Consider the following 17841-nt stretch of genomic DNA (forward strand, 5'->3'; position numbering starts at 1 on the left):
GTACAGCCACTTTGGAAAACAGTGTGGCAGTTTCTTGAAATGCTTAGCATGAACTTACTATATGACCAGGCAATCCCACTCCTAGGTATCTACACAAAATAAATAAAAATATATGTCCACACAAAACTTGTACTCAAAAGCTCATTTACAAACCATCTCTCAGAGGTATGTGATCACATAATTAAAGCTAACGAATATTGATGAACGAATAAAATCTCTCGTTAATTTATAATATTATTTAACACACATCTAAATAATAATACGTGGCCCTGTCTACAATCACAAACTAGTTTTTAATTGATTGATATCTCCCGGTACAAGAAAGGGAGAATTTTGAGACAGTCTCTAAGGAGGCAATACGTTTTCAGACCTTCTTAAAACATACTCTATGTTCCCTTATTCCTCCTCTCTCCTCCCTTCTTCAAATCTCGTTTTGGGTCTGAAGATCTCGCGAGAGGTTCATTATCATGAATTCTCCCAGGAGCCACTGCTTTTTCTCTTCCTGTAAGCGGCCTGAGGTGAGTGTGTGTTTGGTGTGCAGCTCATGGTGTCCAATCCTCCGGTCATCGCCGTCATCGTGGCCTCTGCGCCGCCGTTCTCGAGACCACTGGGAGGAAAACCCCCTAAACTACTAACTCCTCCCTGGAGGTGGTGGTTCTCGTTTCGGGGGATGCGGCGGAGCGCCCAACTTGGAGCGTCGGGGCGTCTGCGGCAGCGGAGGGGCGCGATGGGTGGGAATGGTGGCGGCAGGGCTCCTCCGCCCGAGTGGAGACGGGTGGCCAGTGCGGCTTCCAACGCCGGAGGTTCAATATCTCCTGGTGAGTGGTGAGCAGTACGAGAGAAAGTTTGGGATTAAAGTCGGGTCTAAGTGTTTCTCATTTGAAAAAACCACGTTGCAAAATCGTTGGAGTTCAACGTGGGTAAGAGCTAGAAGACTTTGTTACTTGTTAAGTTTTGTGAGAAAGGGGCCCGTTTTGTAGGGATAGAGAATGTAGTGGGCTGTAGTTCATGTCTGCTTTGAAGGATGTGTCAAGAAGTCATTTTATGCCTGAAAGATAAAGGGTTAAATTGAAACAGGTTCTGTCTCCTTTCAAAGGGTAAGAAAGAAGGGGTGATGAGGTCCTTGTCACTAACTGTGTGTCAGCACTATTTTAGCCACAGTTAAATCCAAGGGTGAGGAAAGCCCTGGATTGTGAACAGAATGGCTGCGATGATGGCATTTCTTGGACACCTTTGGATGAATCATGAAGACACACTTTGAGCAGCTGTTGATAGCGTGTCATAATTAAACTGCAGTAGTTTCTGTAAATGTGTTTCTCAGAATTGTACTGCGCTCCGTTCCAGGTGATCTGGCAAAATGGTTCGCTACTCACTTGACCCAGAAAACCCCACAAAATGTGAGTGAACAGGAGATAAAATTTCTAATTTAAGGGTAAGAAACGATGAGATAACCAAATTTAACCAAAACTTCTTATTTTTTAGCATGCAAATCAAGAGGTTCAAATCTTCGAGTGCATTTTAAGGTGAGTGAGTCAGGTTCTAAAACCGTTCTCTGTGTTTCTTTGTGTAATGCTTACCATTCTAAAAAGGTGGCTGCAGTGATGACTTTCTTAGGACACCTTTGGATTTACTGTGAAAATTAATAAATTCTGAGCAGCCGTCATCCTTTTGGACTCTGATCATTAGGATATAATCAGTAAAATATAAATGATTTGAAATTGCGGAATTGAGTAAAACTACCAGACAACTACTTGAGAAATAACTTAAACAGCTGTCCATGTTTTTTGTTTGTTTTTAACATCTTACCATTAGTAATAGGTTGCAGCAGGTAATCTAATGTTATTCTCAGTTGTTCGGTCTTATGACTTACTGTTTGAAACACTGCCAGATTTATAAAGATACTGATAATAAAGGCAATAATTATGGGAATTTTTAAAAAATGAGGTATTTGATTTGTCAGAAATGGAACCCCATTGTAAGTTGGGGCCTACCTGTATTGAGAAGATGATGGAATTGAAGCATTTACATTTTCGCTTCAAACTGAGTCAGGCTTCCCCTCCCGCCAGCACTGTATTCCCTCACTTCTCAAGAGTAGAAGGGGAGTTTTGACTTTGGTGAATGTTTAAATCAGAGATTTCAGTGCTTAAAAACTGTAATATTTTAACCTTGTTGACCAAGAATGTCTTGAATTATCAACCAACAGTTTATATTTTTCATTCTTTAAACAGAACACCCGTGAAACTGCCCAGGCCATCAAGGGTATGCATATCCGAAAAGCCACCAAGTATTTGAAAGATGTCACTTTGCAGAAGCAGTGTGTGCCGTTCCGACGTTACAATGGTGGAGTTGGTAGATGTGCCCAGGTAAGAATTCTTAGTTGCTGTTTAAAAAGACAAGTTGCTCATAGTATTCATAAAGAAAAGTGATTGTGTAGTATAAGAATAGCCAAGCTCTTTCTGGTTGCAGTGATGACGATCTTAGGACACCTTTGGATTAACCATGAAAAAAAAAAACATTCTGAGCAACCTTGATGTTGGGTAACAGTTCATTTTGGTCATGGTATTAATTTAAATTGGGGAAAATGGCTAATCGCCGGCCTTCATTTTCTTCTCAGGCCAAACAGTGGGGTTGGACACAGGGTCGGTGGCCCAAAAAGAGTGCTGAATTTTTGCTCCACATGCTTAAAAATGCAGAGAGTAATGCTGAACTAAAGGTAACCAAACTATTGACATACTGTGTGTGTGCAGCTTGAATAATATTGCTGTTGTCCAGGTTTATTTCCTTAATTGTTTTGTTCTTGCAGTAATTAAGTTTCATGTATAGAGTGAGCTGGGGTCTCTTCAAGCCTAAGACTTAAGTCCCTTATCCCCCCAGCACTTGGGAAAGACTTTTTTTCTGTCCTGTCTTTTACACTGGAAGTATTTCACCAAGGGTTCATAATAAGCATTTCTGTGCCATGGACCTCATTGGTACTATGGTGGTTTATGAACCTTTGCAGGATATGTTTAAATAAAAAATGGTAAAAATACGTAGGATTACAAAACAAAGAAATTTAGGAAAATGTTTACATGTGGGTGTGCTTCTTGATTATTAACTTTGCATAACAATGTCTAGTAGTGTGTTGAAGGACCCTTGGAATAAACAGTGAAAGCAAACACTGAACTTTTGTACTGTTTGAATTCTTACATTGCGTTTTAGAAATGATGAAGGCAGGGATTTCGTGGCAGGATTAGGAGTTGGTATTTTCCAGTGATTCAGTTTCTGGGGTTTTATAATTAAAGATGATCAGATTACCTGATTTTGTTTTGTTATCTCTGCACCCTTCCTTCCCAGGGTTTAGATGTAGATTCTCTGGTCATAGAGCACATCCAGGTGAACAAAGCCCCCAAGATGCGCCGCCGCACTTACAGAGCTCATGGTCGAATTAACCCATACATGAGCTCCCCTTGCCACATTGAGATGATCCTTACTGAAAAGGAACAAATTGTTCCTAAACCAGAAGAAGAGGTTGCACAGAAGAAAAAGGTAAATTACTTAATTGCTGTCTCACTTTTATATAATACTAGGAAGATTTGTGGTTGCTGTGATGACTGTCTTAGGACACCTTTGGAATAACCATGAAAAGAAAACATTTCTGAGCAACCTCATTCACCTGTCTTACTTGGCTTTTGTTGGTCTCATTTGTTCACTAACAGTGACCAGTAAATTTGTAGTAGTCAATGCATCACATCTTCGGATGGCCCTACCTAGATGTCCACAGTACTTCAGACACAATGTGTTCAAAAATGGGAATTACCCCCATACCCCCAAAGAGGTAGTAAATTTGATTTCAGCAAATGATCACAGTCGTTTAAGTCACGAACCTGGAAATGATTGTAGACGCTTCACTTTTCTTCATGCCTGATAGCTGTGGAGTCTTATCACTTGGATGTTATTCCCCATTTGTGATGCCACTGAATTACTTCAGGCCCTTAACAGCTGTCTGTATCCAGTCTTTAGCATAAACTTTTGAAAGCATTCAACTGCTCTCCTAATCAGTATTGGAACGAAAAAACCTGGGATCCACCTCTGTTATATTACTTTTTCAACTGGGACTCCAGATTGGGATTTCCAACTTTAATGTATTCAATTTATTTTAAATACATTCAGTGGGAATCACGTAACTGTCACTTATTTCTGGATAACACAGCAGCAGTCAATTTCCTGATGGGAATTTTCTTATGTACTCTTTTAAGTGTCAAATGTTGGTCTAAATATGCCAATAATGAGAAAAGTTCGATTAAGTAGCCTTATTTTTCTTCCCTCAGATATCCCAGAAGAAACTGAAGAAACAAAAACTTATGGCTCGGGAGTAAATTCAGCTTAAAATAAAATGCAAATAAAAGTAAAAGAAGAATGTTGGTTGTCTTTATTAGTATAAATACATTTTGAATGTTATCACAAAACAGATCAAATTTTCAATTCATGTCAGAAATGCATGGATTCTTCTGTTTTCTCCATGCCATTCATTTAGCAACTTTGAGTATAATTCACATAGCATACATTCACTAGTGGTCTTTTAACGTAGGATAAATTTCCATTGTATGGCTATGCCACACTCGTCACTCAAGTTGATGGTCGTTTTGGTGGTTTTCACTTTTGACCCTTTAAAAAATTACCGGCTTTTGTCTGGACATGTTTTAATTTCTCTTCACATAAACCTGCTGGCACAGTGGTTAAGAGCTATGGCTGCTAGCCAGAGGATCAGCAGTTCAAATCCACCAGGTGCTCCTTTGAAACCCTGTGGGGCAGTTCTACTCTGTCCTCTAAGGTCACTAAGAGTCGGAATTGGGTATATACCTAGGAGTGGGATTCTTGGGTCAAACAGTGGCAGATTGAGGAACTGCCAAAGTTCTGAAGGGCTGCTACTTTTTATTACCACCAGTAGTGTATGAGGGCTCCGGTTTCTCCACATTCTGGTCAACAATTATTACGAACCGTTAAAGCCATTCTAGTGAGTGTCAACTGGTATAAACTAATCGTTAAACTATGATTAGTAGTTAACCCTAGCTTGAATATCCATTACCCTGATCTTCAAGACCCTTTAGCAGGGCTTTAACTTAACCAAACCTGCGTTTGAAAAAATCCTAGCTATTAAATGCAAGACGAATAACCCCCGTGAATGGTTGAACTGCCACAGCGTTCTTTCCTAGACTAGTAATTTGGCCTTCATTCTGGTATAGAAGACAGGAAGTCAGGTTTTCTGGCAGCGCTACAAGAGTTCCGGCTCCAACTCTTAAGCTGTAGCGCCGGAAGTTCAGTCCCTTCCTGGGCGTCACCATTACGTCTTCTGCGGCCTCACTCTGACGCAGGCGCACCTTTGTCGACGCCTTTTGAAGTACTCATTGGCTCTACTGCTGCCGTGTCCCTCCTTCCGGAAGTGCGGACATTTCCGTTTGGCGTTGTGGTAGCCGGTGAGTGGGGTTGGAGTGGGCCGGGCTGTGGCTGGGGGTCGGCGCGGGAGTTCCTGATTTCAGCGTTCTTCCCGGCCTGTCGAGCTGTTCCGCGGCCCCACGGCCGACTGCGCGGGCAGGTCCCCAGCCCGGTGCGCGGTCTCGTTTCTGTCCTCGGGCTCCCACAGAACACCTAGCTTCGCCCTCCGAAAGCGGGCCCCTTTCCTGCCCACCCACACTCGTTGCCTCTCTTCTGCCTTCTCTTTTCTTTGTTTTCCGTTTTATTCCCTCTTGTCTGGCTTCGTGTTCAGAGACCTAACTACAGGAAAATATCGCTTAGGGCAGTTCACGTTAAATAGCTGAATGATCTCACAGCTGGCGATGGAAACTGCTGGCCAGTAGAAACTGCTAATCGGTACCTGCCTCTAGCCGGCGCTCCCTGTCTTGTCTCTTCTCCACCCCCCACCCACCGTGGGGCCTCTGTCTTGTCTGTTTCCTTTACTTCTCTGTTGTCTTCACTATTAGCTCTTTCCCTTACCTATCCCTGCTCTCCTTTTGTCTCCTGTAAAATGATGTGCTGAACTGGGTTAAGGGAGATAGCTTTCGTCTGCTATACCTGTTCTATTTTCCTCTCTAGCCTGTTGTTGTCTTAGACTAAGTCAAATGAAAGAAAATTCCTCTCCTCCAACAGTTTCAGTTATGTTTCTCGCTTTGCTGTAATATTCGAAAATTGGCTTTGGACAAGTAGTAAAATGATACCCAATCTCTCCTAGCCACCTTCTAGACCCGTTTAAGCCAGTTTCCATGTCTATAAAGTAAAATGTCACTGGAGAATCATTATGAGGTTTAACTAAAGTTACAAGTAGCTTCATTTTGAAGAACACTAAAAAGTTTTATAAAAGCCTTAGTTATGGCATAAGTAATTAGTATTTGTCCTTGAGAAATATACGTAGTGTTTGAATTTATTTAAAACAAGTTCTTACAAATTATAAAGGCAAAAATTTTTACAGTGGAGGGATTGCCAGTCACCAGCTTAACCAAGTGCTCACACTTAGCATTACCAGTTATTTTGAAGGGGTATAGTCGCTTTTAAAGGTTTGTTAGAAGGGAAATAAATAACATGATAATTATGGTTTTGGAAGAGGAAAAGGAAAGAGCATTGAGCTAGAAAACCAGAAATAGGAAATATGGTCTTAGGCAGCTTTAGTTACCCGTGTAAACCTTGGACAGTCACAACTTTTGGACCTTTTCCCCCCGTTTATAGTTTGCATATTTCCTTTTAACATTTCTTGTTGTTAGCTTAGGTGGAGTTTCATGGTGCCCCCATGCTCAACTGGGATCAGACTGTTGTGATCCACAAGGTTTTCATTGGCTGATTTTTCCTAAGTAGATCTTCAGGCCTTTCTTCAAGGACATTTATTGTATGCAGACACTGTCTGAACTTTGTATTCATATTAATCCTCACTACAAGGAGCCCTGGTGGTGCAGTAGTTAAGCTTGTGGCTGCTAACCGAAAGGTCAGCAGTTCGAACCCACCAACCACTGGGAGGGAGAAAGATGTGGCAGTATGCTTCTGTAAAGATTACAGCCTTGTAAACCCCATGGCAGTGGGCTAATCCTCACTACATCTCTGTGAGGTAGGTACTACTATCATCTTCCTTACACATGAGGGAATTATGGCACAGACTGGTTAAGTAATTTGCCCTAAAACACTATCTAAAAAGTGACGAGGGTAGATTTCAAACCTAGGCAGCTGACACCAGTTAAAGTTAGCTTCTTGGCTATCCTGTGATACCTATTATTGTTAGTTGCCCGTGAGTCGCTTCTGACCCTTGGTGACCGCATGCGTGCAGAGCATAACTGCGCTGTAGGGTTTTCTTGGCTGTAATCTTTACAGAGATTGCCAGGCTTGTTTCTCCCTTGGTGCCCCTGGGTGGGTTTGAACTGCCAACCTTTCAGTTACCAGCTAAGGGCAAACCATTTGCGCTACCCAGGAACCTTACTCCATAGGGTTTTCAATGGCTGTGACCTTTTGGAATCAGATGGCCAGGCCTTACCTCCAACGTGCGTCTGGGTGGGTTTCAACCGCCAACCTTTTGGTTAGTAATCCAGCACTTAACCTTTGTGTCCCCCAGGGACTCATGATGCTGTAAAAGGGTGCAAGACCTAAACCAAATTACCTCTTACATCTCTTCAACTCAAATTCTAAGTGTCTTTAGCTAAAAAATAATGATTCCTTGAAACATACTGAAAAAGACTCACTGTCTGGCTTTTTTTTTTTAAATATTGAGTTTTAGGTGAAAATTTACATAGCAAATTAGGTTCCCATTTAATGGTTTTTATGCAACTCGTTCCATGACGTTGGTTACGTTTTTCACGTTTGTCAGCATTCTCATTATTTCCATTCTTTTTGTTCTCTTTCCATTAATCTCGCTCCCTTGCCCCTCCTTAGTTTCTCATCTTTGTTTTAGGGTAAATGTTGATCGTTTGGTCTCATATCATTGATTATGTAAGGGAGCACAGTATTCATGGATGATGATGTTTATTTTATAAGCTAGTCTATTATTTGGCTGAAAAATAATGACCAGGAGTGGCTTCGGTTCCAAGTTCAAAGAGTATTCTAGGACGGTAGTCTTGAGGGTTACTCTAATCTCTATAGGTCCAGTAAGTCTGACATTTTTTAGGAGTTTGAATTTTGTTCTACATTTTTTCTCCCTTCTTGTCTGGGACCTTCTATTGTGTCCCTGGTCAGAATGGTTGGTAGTGGTAGCTGGGCACCATCTAGTTCTTCTGGTCTCAGGCTAAGAAGAGGCTGCAGTTCTCACAGGCCATTAATCCTGTGGACTAATTTTTTCCCTGAGTCTTTGGTTTCCTTCAGTCTCCTTTGCTTCCGATGAGAAGAGACCCACAGTTGTATCTTCGATGGCTGCTCGCAAGCTTTTAAGACCCCAGAAGCTACTCACCAATGTAGAATGTAGAACATTATCTTTATGAAGTGTGTTATACCAATTGATCTTGATGTCCCGTGAGACTGTTTGGCTTGTTTTAATCAAAGAGTATGTCCTTTAAAATCTTGGAACAACTTATTTTAGTAAACTCTTAAATTATTATATTAATTTGACTAGGGGACTATTTCAAGTAATTTGGTTACGAATCCTTTTATTAAGCAAAGTATACCTTGTAAAATGGCTGGCCATTCCTTGATGTAAATTCACTTTTTTATTTGTTAATAGCAGTTGGCTTGTAATTCATTTCAAAGCCACGTACAGATCAGATTAACTATATCTCTGTTCACCTGTATTGTGAATAATTAAAAATTACCTTAGTGTGAACTTGGTACTGACTCATTTGCCACAAACACTACTTAATTTATAATATTTTTAAAGTAAGAAATTTATCATCCTGAATTTAATACCTTATGCATTCTACTGAAGCATCTTAGTTTTTAAGGCCCTAAATCCTGTTCTAAGGGATTAAAAATTCTTTTAAATCCAAGCAGTCTTGTAGAGCTAGTATTGATTCTTTTTCAAGCACATTGCTGATTTCAGAAATTCCAAGATGATTTTTTTAACCATCAAGGAAATTAACCAAACCAAACCCGTTGCTGTCAAGTTGATTCCAACTCATATTGACCCTATAGCACAGGGTAGAACTGCCCCATAGGGTTTCCAAGGCTGTAACCTTTACAGAAGCAGACTGCCACATCTCTCTCCCATAAGAAGGGCTGGTGGGTTCAAACTGCCAACCTTTCAGTTAGCAGCTGAGCACTTTAACCATTGTGCCACCAGGGCTCCTTCAGGGGAATTATCAGTATTTTTAGAAATGGGCGATTTACTTATATGGTAATACTAAACAGAATTTTTTATTGCTTGGCATGCCATAACTGCTTTTTAAAAAGAAAAAGCAAGTATATCAAGGGGGAGTTGTTGCCTGAGAAAGACCAGCTGGTTTGCAGACTAGAGATCTTCAAAGTGATATTATCTTGGTGAGTTCCATTTTCCAGGATTTGCCCTCAGCTTTGTAAGTTTGGTTCATTGATTTTTGTCAGACCCTGAAGGTGATTAGTAGGCCTGATAGTGAATTCACACTGAAGTGCAGCATATGTCATAATGTCAAGTTCCTTAATGTCTTTGTGCCCCCATTTCTTTATCCGTAAATGGGAATAGCAATAGCACCCAACAAGGATCTAACAAGTCGATATACGTAAAGGGCTTAACATAGTGCTGAAAAAAAACCACCAAACCCGTTGCCATCAAGTTGATTGCAACTCAGCGACCCTGTAGGACAGAGTAGAACTGCGCCTTAGGTTTCTAAGGAGCAGCTGGTAGATTTGAACTGCCAACCTTTTGGTTAGCACCTGCGCTCTTAACCAGTGCACCACCAGGGCTCCAACATAGTGCCTAGTATGCAGCAAATGTTACAGATCTTGCGTTTTTATTCAACTTTATGATGGGGAGTTATGGGAAATGTTCAGAAGCAGGCACCTCACTATTATTTTCATGTCTGCCACCTTATTCTTTGACCTTGCAGGTAGCATTTTTATTTAATACATATTTGTTTTTAGCTAAAAGTTTGTTTTAAGTCTTTCCTTCAGTGTGGTTAATAGTCCTTTCAGTCTATCCTTTCAGATATGTTATTCTAGGTAATTTCCTTCAGTCATTAATTTGTGATGAACTAATTTGTTTTTTCTGTATGTACATTAACAGTGTAGGAGCTCAAGCCTGGGACGATGGTGTGTATTCCATGTATCGTCATTCCGGTTCTGCTCTGGGTCTACAAAAAATTCCTGGAGCCATACATATACCCTCTGATTTCCCCTTTCGTTAGTCGTGTATGGCCTAGAAAAGCTCTACAAGAATCCAGTGATCAAAATAAAGGCAAAGGAGACTGTAAGGTAAAAACGTTAAAATGCTTTGAATAAGGGTAATACGATCGGGTAAAACACTTGACTTTTTACCTTTACTGGAAGGGCAAGATTTTGGAATGAGAACCTTCAAGAGTGTCTTAATTTCTTTCCTTTTTTTACAACAGGAGGTTTGGTTTTGCTTTTAAGTAGTTAACATTTGGTTTTAACTAAGACTTTAAACTAGACCTGTGGTTAATGCATTTGCTCCTTAGCCAAGATGATAACCGGCATTTCCTGGCTGGTAAGAGTAATGGTAAATAGCTAGTGGATGAGAAGATACTAGTATTAGTTTGCGTTTGATAACTTTTGGTGACAGTTTTAATTGGAAGAATTATAGTTTTTTGTTTTTTAACAAAATGAAGATATTCTTTGAAATGAATAGACAACTCTGTCGTTTTTAGCATTTGTGGTTGTTAAATTGAGTGTATTATACCAGCCCTCCTAATTTACCCATCCTGCACATTTCTGGAAGGGGCAGTAGTGGTTTATTGGTCGAATTCTCACCTTCCGTGTGTGAGACCAGGTTTGATTCCCTCATGCACATCCGCACACGTCCATCAGTGGAGGCTTGCACGTTGCTATGGTGCTGAACAGGTTTCAGCGGAGCTTCCAGACTAAGACGGACTACGAAGAAAGGCCTGGTGATCTACTTCTGTATGGATCACAAAGGTCTGGTCTGCAGCCAATTGTGGGGATGCTGCAGGACTGGGCAGCGTTTCATTCCATTGCCCTGAGTCTGATGGGGGGCAGGGAGGAGTAGACTTGATGGCAGCAAACAACAGCAACAGCACATTTCTGGAAGTGAAGTTGTTTCATTCTGAAGTTTTTTAAGAGAATGTGTCATAATGAGTGTCTTTTTATTTTAATTATTCCTAAAATGGTTTTTCATTTTAGGGTGCAGATATAAATGGATTACCAACAAAAGGACCAACAGAAATCTCAGATAAAAAGAAAGACTAAATCGATTTTTCCAGAGGAGGACAAAAAAAGAGTAACTGCTGAGGCTGCTTATGTATTGTTTTCAAAATGGAGCTGATACTATGAAGCACCTTTATAATTGTCTCTGACCTTTTTCTTTGAAACCAGAATTCAGGATAGTTTAGATATTTATCTGATACTAATGAGGAACTACGTAGTATTTATATTTAAAATGTATTTAGTTACACTTAATGACTTCGTTCCTGAGTTCTTTTTTCATCGAAGTAGCTTTCATTTTTATAATTGCAGTTTTAATAATATGAATAAGTAGAAAGCTTGTGCCAGTAGACACTCTCTGTCACTGAATCAGTAGTTAAGATCCTTGGGCCACCAGCATTCATTCACATGGATTTGATTGCTGTTTGCTCTCGGTTCTTTGGGCTCTTCTCATTTGGATGGAGTACAGTTTTACTGTGAGGCTGTGGAGGGAAATGAAGAGTAGTGTGTTCTGGAGTTGATAATGACTTGAAACACAAAGATACAATTACTACCCAACATGCAGCTTATTGACAAGAGTAGTAATTTACTATTTATTGCTCTGAGGAGGATAGAAAAGATAAATAGGGGAAACTTCTTTGAAAAATGAAATGCCGTTTGCATAAATGGTCTGATGTAAATTATACAATTCTGATTCTTCATGCATTCTTTCTATTTCCATAAATGTATTAAATACTCAGTTTACCCTGTGGTTCTTTTTTCTTTAAAGTCTGTTTAAATACTTAAAAGGGACTTTTTTCACCACATCAGAAAGCAAAATTATAGTGTGAGGGCACCTGGAGGGGGTGGGACAGCAATATTTTCTTTTTTTTTGGAAGAGTAAATTATACTCATTACCTTTTGTTATGTAACAGAATACTCCAAAATTTAGTTATTTTCAACAACAATGACTCATTCTGTGGGTTGACTGAGTATTTCTTTGCTGGTTGGGCTCACTCATACAGCTGGAGCCTGGGCCTCTCTGTATGGTCTTCCATCTTGGGCTTCTTCACTTTGTTGTTAGGTGCTGTCAAGTTGATTCTGACTCATAGCGACCCTATGTACAACAGAACGAAACACTGCCCAGTCCTGCGCCATCCTCACAATCATGCTTGAGCCTGTTGTTGCAGCCACTGTGTCAGTTCATCTTGTTGAGGATCTTCCTCTTTTTCGCTGACCCTCTACTTTACCAAGCATGATGTCCTTCTCCAGGGACTGATCCCTCCTGATAGCATGTCCAAATTATGTGAGACGTATTCTCGCCATCCTTGCTTCCAAGGAGGATTCTGGTTGTACTTCTTCCAAGACAGATTGATTCGTTTTTTGGCAGTCCACGGTATATTCAGTATTCATCACCAACACCACAATTCAAAGGAATCAATTCTTCGGTCTTCCTTATTCATCACTTTAGGCATCTGTAAATAATCAGTGGTCAGGCATATCTTTGTATCGTATTTATTTGTTTCCCCTGAAGCAGAGAGAAGTTAGAAGGGACTTCTGCCCTTGGGTATCCAATGACATAGGCAATCGTGGTAGAAGAGGAAGGATCTGCAGCCCCTTGAAAGGGCACTGGGTAGGAGGTCAGAAGTCCTGGATCCTGAGACTCTGTTAGAAGCTATGTGTCTAGTCAAGTCACTTACCCACTCTGGACTTCATGCGATGTAAATCAGTAGGTCTCAACTTTTCTGCACCAGCTCACCTGGAGGATAAGACAGATTCCCACTGGGAAAGAAACTTAGTTGATTAGTTGTTTTTTAAGGTTTAAAAGCTATTGTAAAAAATAACACATGTTCACAGTAAAACTGCAAACATATTAAATGAAAATGTTCTTTCTCATTATCTTATTCCAACTCCACAGATAGCCACTACGAGTTTTTTGTGTAGCCTTTTAGCAATTTTCTTAAAATTAATTTCTGTTTTTATTAAATACAAAATGGACATTGCAAGGTTCCTAATGTCCCTGCTCTGCTAGTCCCCAGCTTAACTCATTTAGCTGTTGCTTTTGGCATTTCTCTCCATGTTTATAAATGATACATATATACTGCTGTTTCTTGAGTTATTAACTTTAGACATTATTAACTTACTGTTATGGTTGAGATATCTTACACTGTGTTCCCTCTATTTGCTGTCCCACATAACCTCCCAACATTCTTTTATGAATTTCACTGTCATTAATCAGTGTTTATATCATTGTGAATATACCAGATGTCTTCCACTTGCCTCTCCAAATCTACTCTGCCCCCTTCCCTCTGCTTTTCTGCCAAAGAAAGCTGTATGAATGACATCAACAAGCTTCCCATGTCTTCTGGGTTCCTTTCGGTTTGGCCAATGGGGACACGCAGCAGTAACTGGAGGGAGGAAGGAGAGTGAGGTTACGGTATTTATTCCATCGTCTCTGTCCCTCAACCAGGAGTCACTGCACCTTTTTCAGGGTGGCCAACTCCACATGACCCTCCTTTCAGATTCCACTAACTTCCTGCTGTTTTTGGCCTAGGGATGGTAATAGATATGTTGCTGCTGGCTCTAGGTTATTGCACTATCTTGAAGGTGCATTTGCTTCTTTCTGGGATGCTGACTAATACAGTGAGTAGGTACATATTGTTCATTGCACAGAGGATGACAGTATACTGAAACTGGGTTTTCTTTTACATATAAGTATTGTTTTTTTCCTAGAGTTATTGTTTCTCCCCATATCCTTTTCCTCTTTTGACTAGTTGGTGCCTAAGCTTAGTGCACAACTTGTGGTCCTTGGGACATAATTTTCACACTCTATAGCACTGTTCCCGAGTCTTTTGTGTTTAACATACTAGTAATATTCTTTAAAAAGGGAGGAACTAATATGCAGTTGAAGTCCTTGGGTGTTGCAAATGATTAACTCTCTTGACTGCTAACTGAAAGGTTGGGGGTTTAAGTCCCCCAGAGGTGCTTCAGAAGAAAGGCCTGGCGATCTTCCAGAAAAGCAGCCATTGAAAACCCTATGGACACATCCATAGTCAACTGATTTTTGAAAAGGATGGTAGGTCCATATGATGGGGAAAGAAGAGTCTCGTTATGGGAAAATTGGATTTCCACATGCAGAAAAATGAAACAGGATCCATGCCTCACACCATACACACATAAAAAAAATCAAATGGATTAAGGACCTAAATGTGCAAACTAAAACCATAAAATTGTTAGAAAAAAATGCCAGGGCAATGCTGTCAGGCCTAGCTTTTAACAATGAGTTATAACAGATGCACAAACAGCAAAAGACAAATAAATGAGACCGCATAAAAATTAAAAACTTGTTCATCAAAAGACTTCACAAAAAATTTGAAAAGACAGGCTACTGACTAGAAGAATATCTTTGGAAATCATATATCTGCCGAGAATCTAATAACCAAAATACATACAAAACTTTGACAACAAAAAGACCCAATCATAAAATGGGCAAAAAACTTGAATACACATTTCACCAAAGAGGATGTTCAAATGGCCACAAACACATGAAAAGATACTCAGTGTCTTTAGCCATCAGAGAGATGCAAATCAAAACCACAGTGAGATACCATTTGTGGTATACACTAGGAACACAATTGGCGAGAATGTGGAGAAATTGGAACCCTTACCGATTGCTGTGGGAATGCAGAATGGTACAGCTGTTGTGGAAAACAGTGTGGCAGTTCCTCAAAAAACTAAAAATAGAACTACCATATGACCCAGCAATTCCACTCCTAGGTGTATACTCAAAAGACTTGACAGCGGGGACTCAGGGTCTTGTATACCAATGTTCATTGCAGGGCTATTCACAATAGCCAAAAGGTAGAAGCAACCTAAATGCCCATCGACTGATGAATGGATAAACAAAATGTGGTGCGTACATACATACAATACAATACAGCCAGTAGGAGAAATGAGGTCTTCGTATGTGCTACAGTATGGATGGAACTGGAATACATTATGCTGAGTGAAGAGTCACAAAAGCTCAAATATTCTATGACCTCACTTCTATAAAAAGAAAAGGCAAATTACAGAGAACAAAGTTTATCAGTGGTTACCAGGGGCAGGAGGGAGGAGGGAAAGGGGGGTTAACGGTGATGGAAATACCACATTGATGAAAGGTAGTGTTGCACATCCAGTTACTGTAATTGCTGTCAATAAGTTGTATACCTGTAAAAAGTTGAATTGGCAAAAGTTGTGTGATACATTTGCAACAACAACAAAAGAGTAGCTGCTTATGTACAACCAAAAACCTCCTGAGATTTGATTTCTTGGTTTGGAGGTTTAGGGTCATGGTTTCATGGGACATCCCAGTAAATTGCCCTTATAACATTGTTTAGTGCTTCTGTTTTACTTCCTGGTTTGTTGCCTAGTGCCTGGGGTCTTCAAAGCTTGCAAGTGGCCATGCAAGGCACAACAATTGGTCTCTATTCACCTGGAGCAAGAGAGGAGAGGAAGAAGGAGCGTCAGGAATAGGAGGAGAATATGCAGTGTGTTGGTAATTACTTCCATGAACAACTGCCTCCTTTGCCATGAGACCAGAAGAACTGACTGATGCCTGGCTACCATTATCGAAAATTTTGGTCAAAGATTCTAAAGGCAGAACAGAATTTCAAATTCTCAGGAACTCCAGACCTCCTGGAGCTATGAAGGTTGGATGAACTCCTGAAACTATAGCCCTGAGGTAATCTTTAAACCTTAAACCAAAAATATCCCCTTAAGTCTTATTAAAACCAAACCATAGTTAAAGCTTACCTAGAAAAAAAGGTCTGTCTTGGGCATTATGCTCTATCTATAAGAACTATCTACATGGGATCTATATATTTAAGGACTGTCTATATGGGATCAAATTGATAACAGCAACTTGAAAGATTAGACAGGAACCTTTGGGGGGCAGTGAATTTATGTTAATGGAGGAGGAACAACTCAGAAAAGGAGGTGGAGACTGGTGGCACAACTCAAAAAAATGTAATCAGTGTCAGTAATGATGTGTATGTTTTGCTGTGTATATTCAACAACATAGTAAAAAGATCAGGAAAAAAATCCCTATGGAGAGGACACAGTTGCTTCTGACATAACCAAACACCTTGCAAGAATCGTTTTCTGGGTTTGAAGGCTTCAGTCCCTAGTCTCATGGGACAACCCAGTTAATTGTCACCACAAAGTTCATGTTCTGGATCCTAGTGTGGTGAGTAGCATCTGAGGTCTTAAAAGCTTGCGAGTGGCCATCTAAGATACAACTATTGGTCTCTATTTAAAGAGTCCAGACTTACTGGACCAGTTAAGACTGGAGGACTCCCTGAGACTATTGCCCTGAGATACTCTTTAAACCTTCAACCTAAACTATCCCGAGGTCAGCTTTTAGTGAAATAACAGACTGGCACACAAAGGATATTACCCGTGAGTACGGGGCTCTGTTAAAAAACCATCTATAATGAGACCAAATGTCAGCAATTACAGACTCTAAAGCAAAGATGAAAAGACAAAGGAGGGGGCCGGGAAAGGCAGGGAAACGAGTACTAGAAACAAAACAACTAGAACTCAACTAATGAGAATGTTGACACATTGTGAAAAATGGAACTAATGTCACTGAACTACTTAAGTAGAAACTGTCAAATGGGAACCTAATTTGCTGTGTAAACTTTCACAGAAAACAATAAAATATTTTTTACAAACCCTATGGAGCACAGTTGTACTCTGACACAAATGGTGTTGCCATGAGTCAGAGTCAACAGCAATGAGAACTGGAATTATATTTATTATGTCTACAAAACTGTGATGCCCATGTTTCCTGGACAGATCAGGCTGGTTAATATACAGTTATCAACTTTTTATTTTCCCAAGCAGAAACATATTAAAAAGCTATATTTACCACTATTATTTCATAAAAGACATTTTGACACTGAAAGAGTGAAAAGGAATATGACAATAAAGGATAACAATTGCCTCTTAGTTTGAATAAGTTTATGAAAAACCTAAGTTATGTTTATGAAATATTTACTATTTTGTCCATATTTTATTTTTATTGCTAATTGGTAAACATGTTATTACCTGTCCTTGGAGTGGAATTCGGTAGCCACTGTTCTATCACACAGAGCCGTGGTGGTGCCGCGGTTAAGAGTTCAGCTGCTAACCAAAAGGTCATCAGTTTGAATCCACCAGCCACTCCTTGGAAACCCTATGGGGCAGTTCTCCTCTGTCCTGTGGGATTGCTATGAGTCGGAATCAACTTGACAGAAACGGGTTTGGTGGTTTTTTGTCTTTTTTTTTTTTTTTTGGTTCTATAAAGCACAAGTGCTCTCTTGCCCCAAAATATCAGTCCTGCCATTTGTCAATCTGTTTTTCAGGATTGCCTTTTCAGAAGAGCTACCATTTGTTAAACACACTGTGCCTGGCACTGCACAGGGATCGTTCACACATTATCTGATCCTTATTACAAAACTTGGAAATGCAGTCAAAAAAAGGAGATTGTAGAGTTAAATACTAAGTGGAGAGTCTATGGTTTCAAAGCCATTCTCCTTCTAATTTATGCTCCCTAAGGATTCTACACATCCCAAGAAGTTAGTACAT

General features: G+C 40.1%; 2 protein-coding genes and 4 non-coding genes across 7 annotated transcripts; all 6 read left to right on the forward strand.

Moving 5' to 3' along the window:
* The first annotated feature begins 464 nt into the window (after positions 1-464).
* On the forward strand, positions 465-4393 carry RPL17 (ribosomal protein L17). The gene is made up of 7 exons (XM_004389967.2): positions 465-518; positions 1345-1397; positions 1483-1523; positions 2229-2363; positions 2615-2713; positions 3334-3525; positions 4308-4393. The coding sequence occupies exons 2-7, from the start codon at positions 1358-1360 to the stop codon at positions 4353-4355; spliced, it is 555 nt and encodes a 184-aa protein (XP_004390024.1). The 5' UTR covers positions 465-518; positions 1345-1357; the 3' UTR covers positions 4356-4393.
* Positions 1206-1266, forward strand: LOC111819111 (small nucleolar RNA SNORD58). Its single transcript, XR_002822894.1, has one exon. It is a non-coding gene; the product is annotated as a small nucleolar RNA SNORD58 (small nucleolar RNA).
* LOC111819108 (small nucleolar RNA SNORD58) lies at positions 1594-1658 on the forward strand. The gene has a single exon (XR_002822891.1). It is a non-coding gene; the product is annotated as a small nucleolar RNA SNORD58 (small nucleolar RNA).
* Positions 2461-2526, forward strand: LOC111819110 (small nucleolar RNA SNORD58). Its single transcript, XR_002822893.1, has one exon. It is a non-coding gene; the product is annotated as a small nucleolar RNA SNORD58 (small nucleolar RNA).
* Positions 3579-3643, forward strand: LOC111819109 (small nucleolar RNA SNORD58). Its single transcript, XR_002822892.1, has one exon. It is a non-coding gene; the product is annotated as a small nucleolar RNA SNORD58 (small nucleolar RNA).
* A 950-nt stretch (positions 4394-5343) lies between the features above and the next one.
* CUNH18orf32 (chromosome unknown C18orf32 homolog) lies at positions 5344-11997 on the forward strand. 2 transcript variants are annotated; one of them, XM_004389969.2, is made up of 3 exons: positions 5344-5453; positions 10139-10326; positions 11233-11997. In XM_004389969.2, exons 2-3 carry the CDS (start codon positions 10162-10164, stop codon positions 11296-11298), a joined length of 231 nt encoding a protein of 76 aa, XP_004390026.1. In that variant the 5' UTR covers positions 5344-5453; positions 10139-10161; the 3' UTR covers positions 11299-11997. The 2 variants fall into 2 exon arrangements, with proteins under 2 accessions (XP_004390026.1, XP_023580723.1); XM_023724955.1 differs by lacking the exon at positions 5344-5453 and adding an exon at positions 9223-9417.
* Positions 11998-17841: the final 5844 nt, after the last annotated feature.

Source organism: Trichechus manatus, unplaced genomic scaffold (assembly GCF_000243295.1).
Source record: "Trichechus manatus latirostris isolate Lorelei unplaced genomic scaffold, TriManLat1.0 scaffold00272, whole genome shotgun sequence".
In the NCBI taxonomy this organism is placed as follows: domain Eukaryota; kingdom Metazoa; phylum Chordata; class Mammalia; order Sirenia; family Trichechidae; genus Trichechus; species Trichechus manatus.

Bases quoted from the DNA above. Each gene is read 5' to 3' on its own strand.
- RPL17 (XM_004389967.2), top strand. From the start codon at position 1,358: ATGGTTCGCTACTCACTTGACCCAGAAAACCCCACAAAAT. The intron at 1,398-1,482 runs GTGAGTGAACAG...CTTATTTTTTAG, and splicing joins CCCAGAAAACCCCACAAAAT to CATGCAAATCAAGAGGTTCA. The intron at 3,526-4,307 runs GTAAATTACTTA...TTCTTCCCTCAG, and splicing joins AGGTTGCACAGAAGAAAAAG to ATATCCCAGAAGAAACTGAA.
- CUNH18orf32 (XM_004389969.2), top strand. From the start codon at position 10,162: ATGGTGTGTATTCCATGTATCGTCATTCCGGTTCTGCTCTGGGTCTAC. The intron at 10,327-11,232 runs GTAAAAACGTTA...TTTTCATTTTAG, and splicing joins AAGGCAAAGGAGACTGTAAG to GGTGCAGATATAAATGGATT.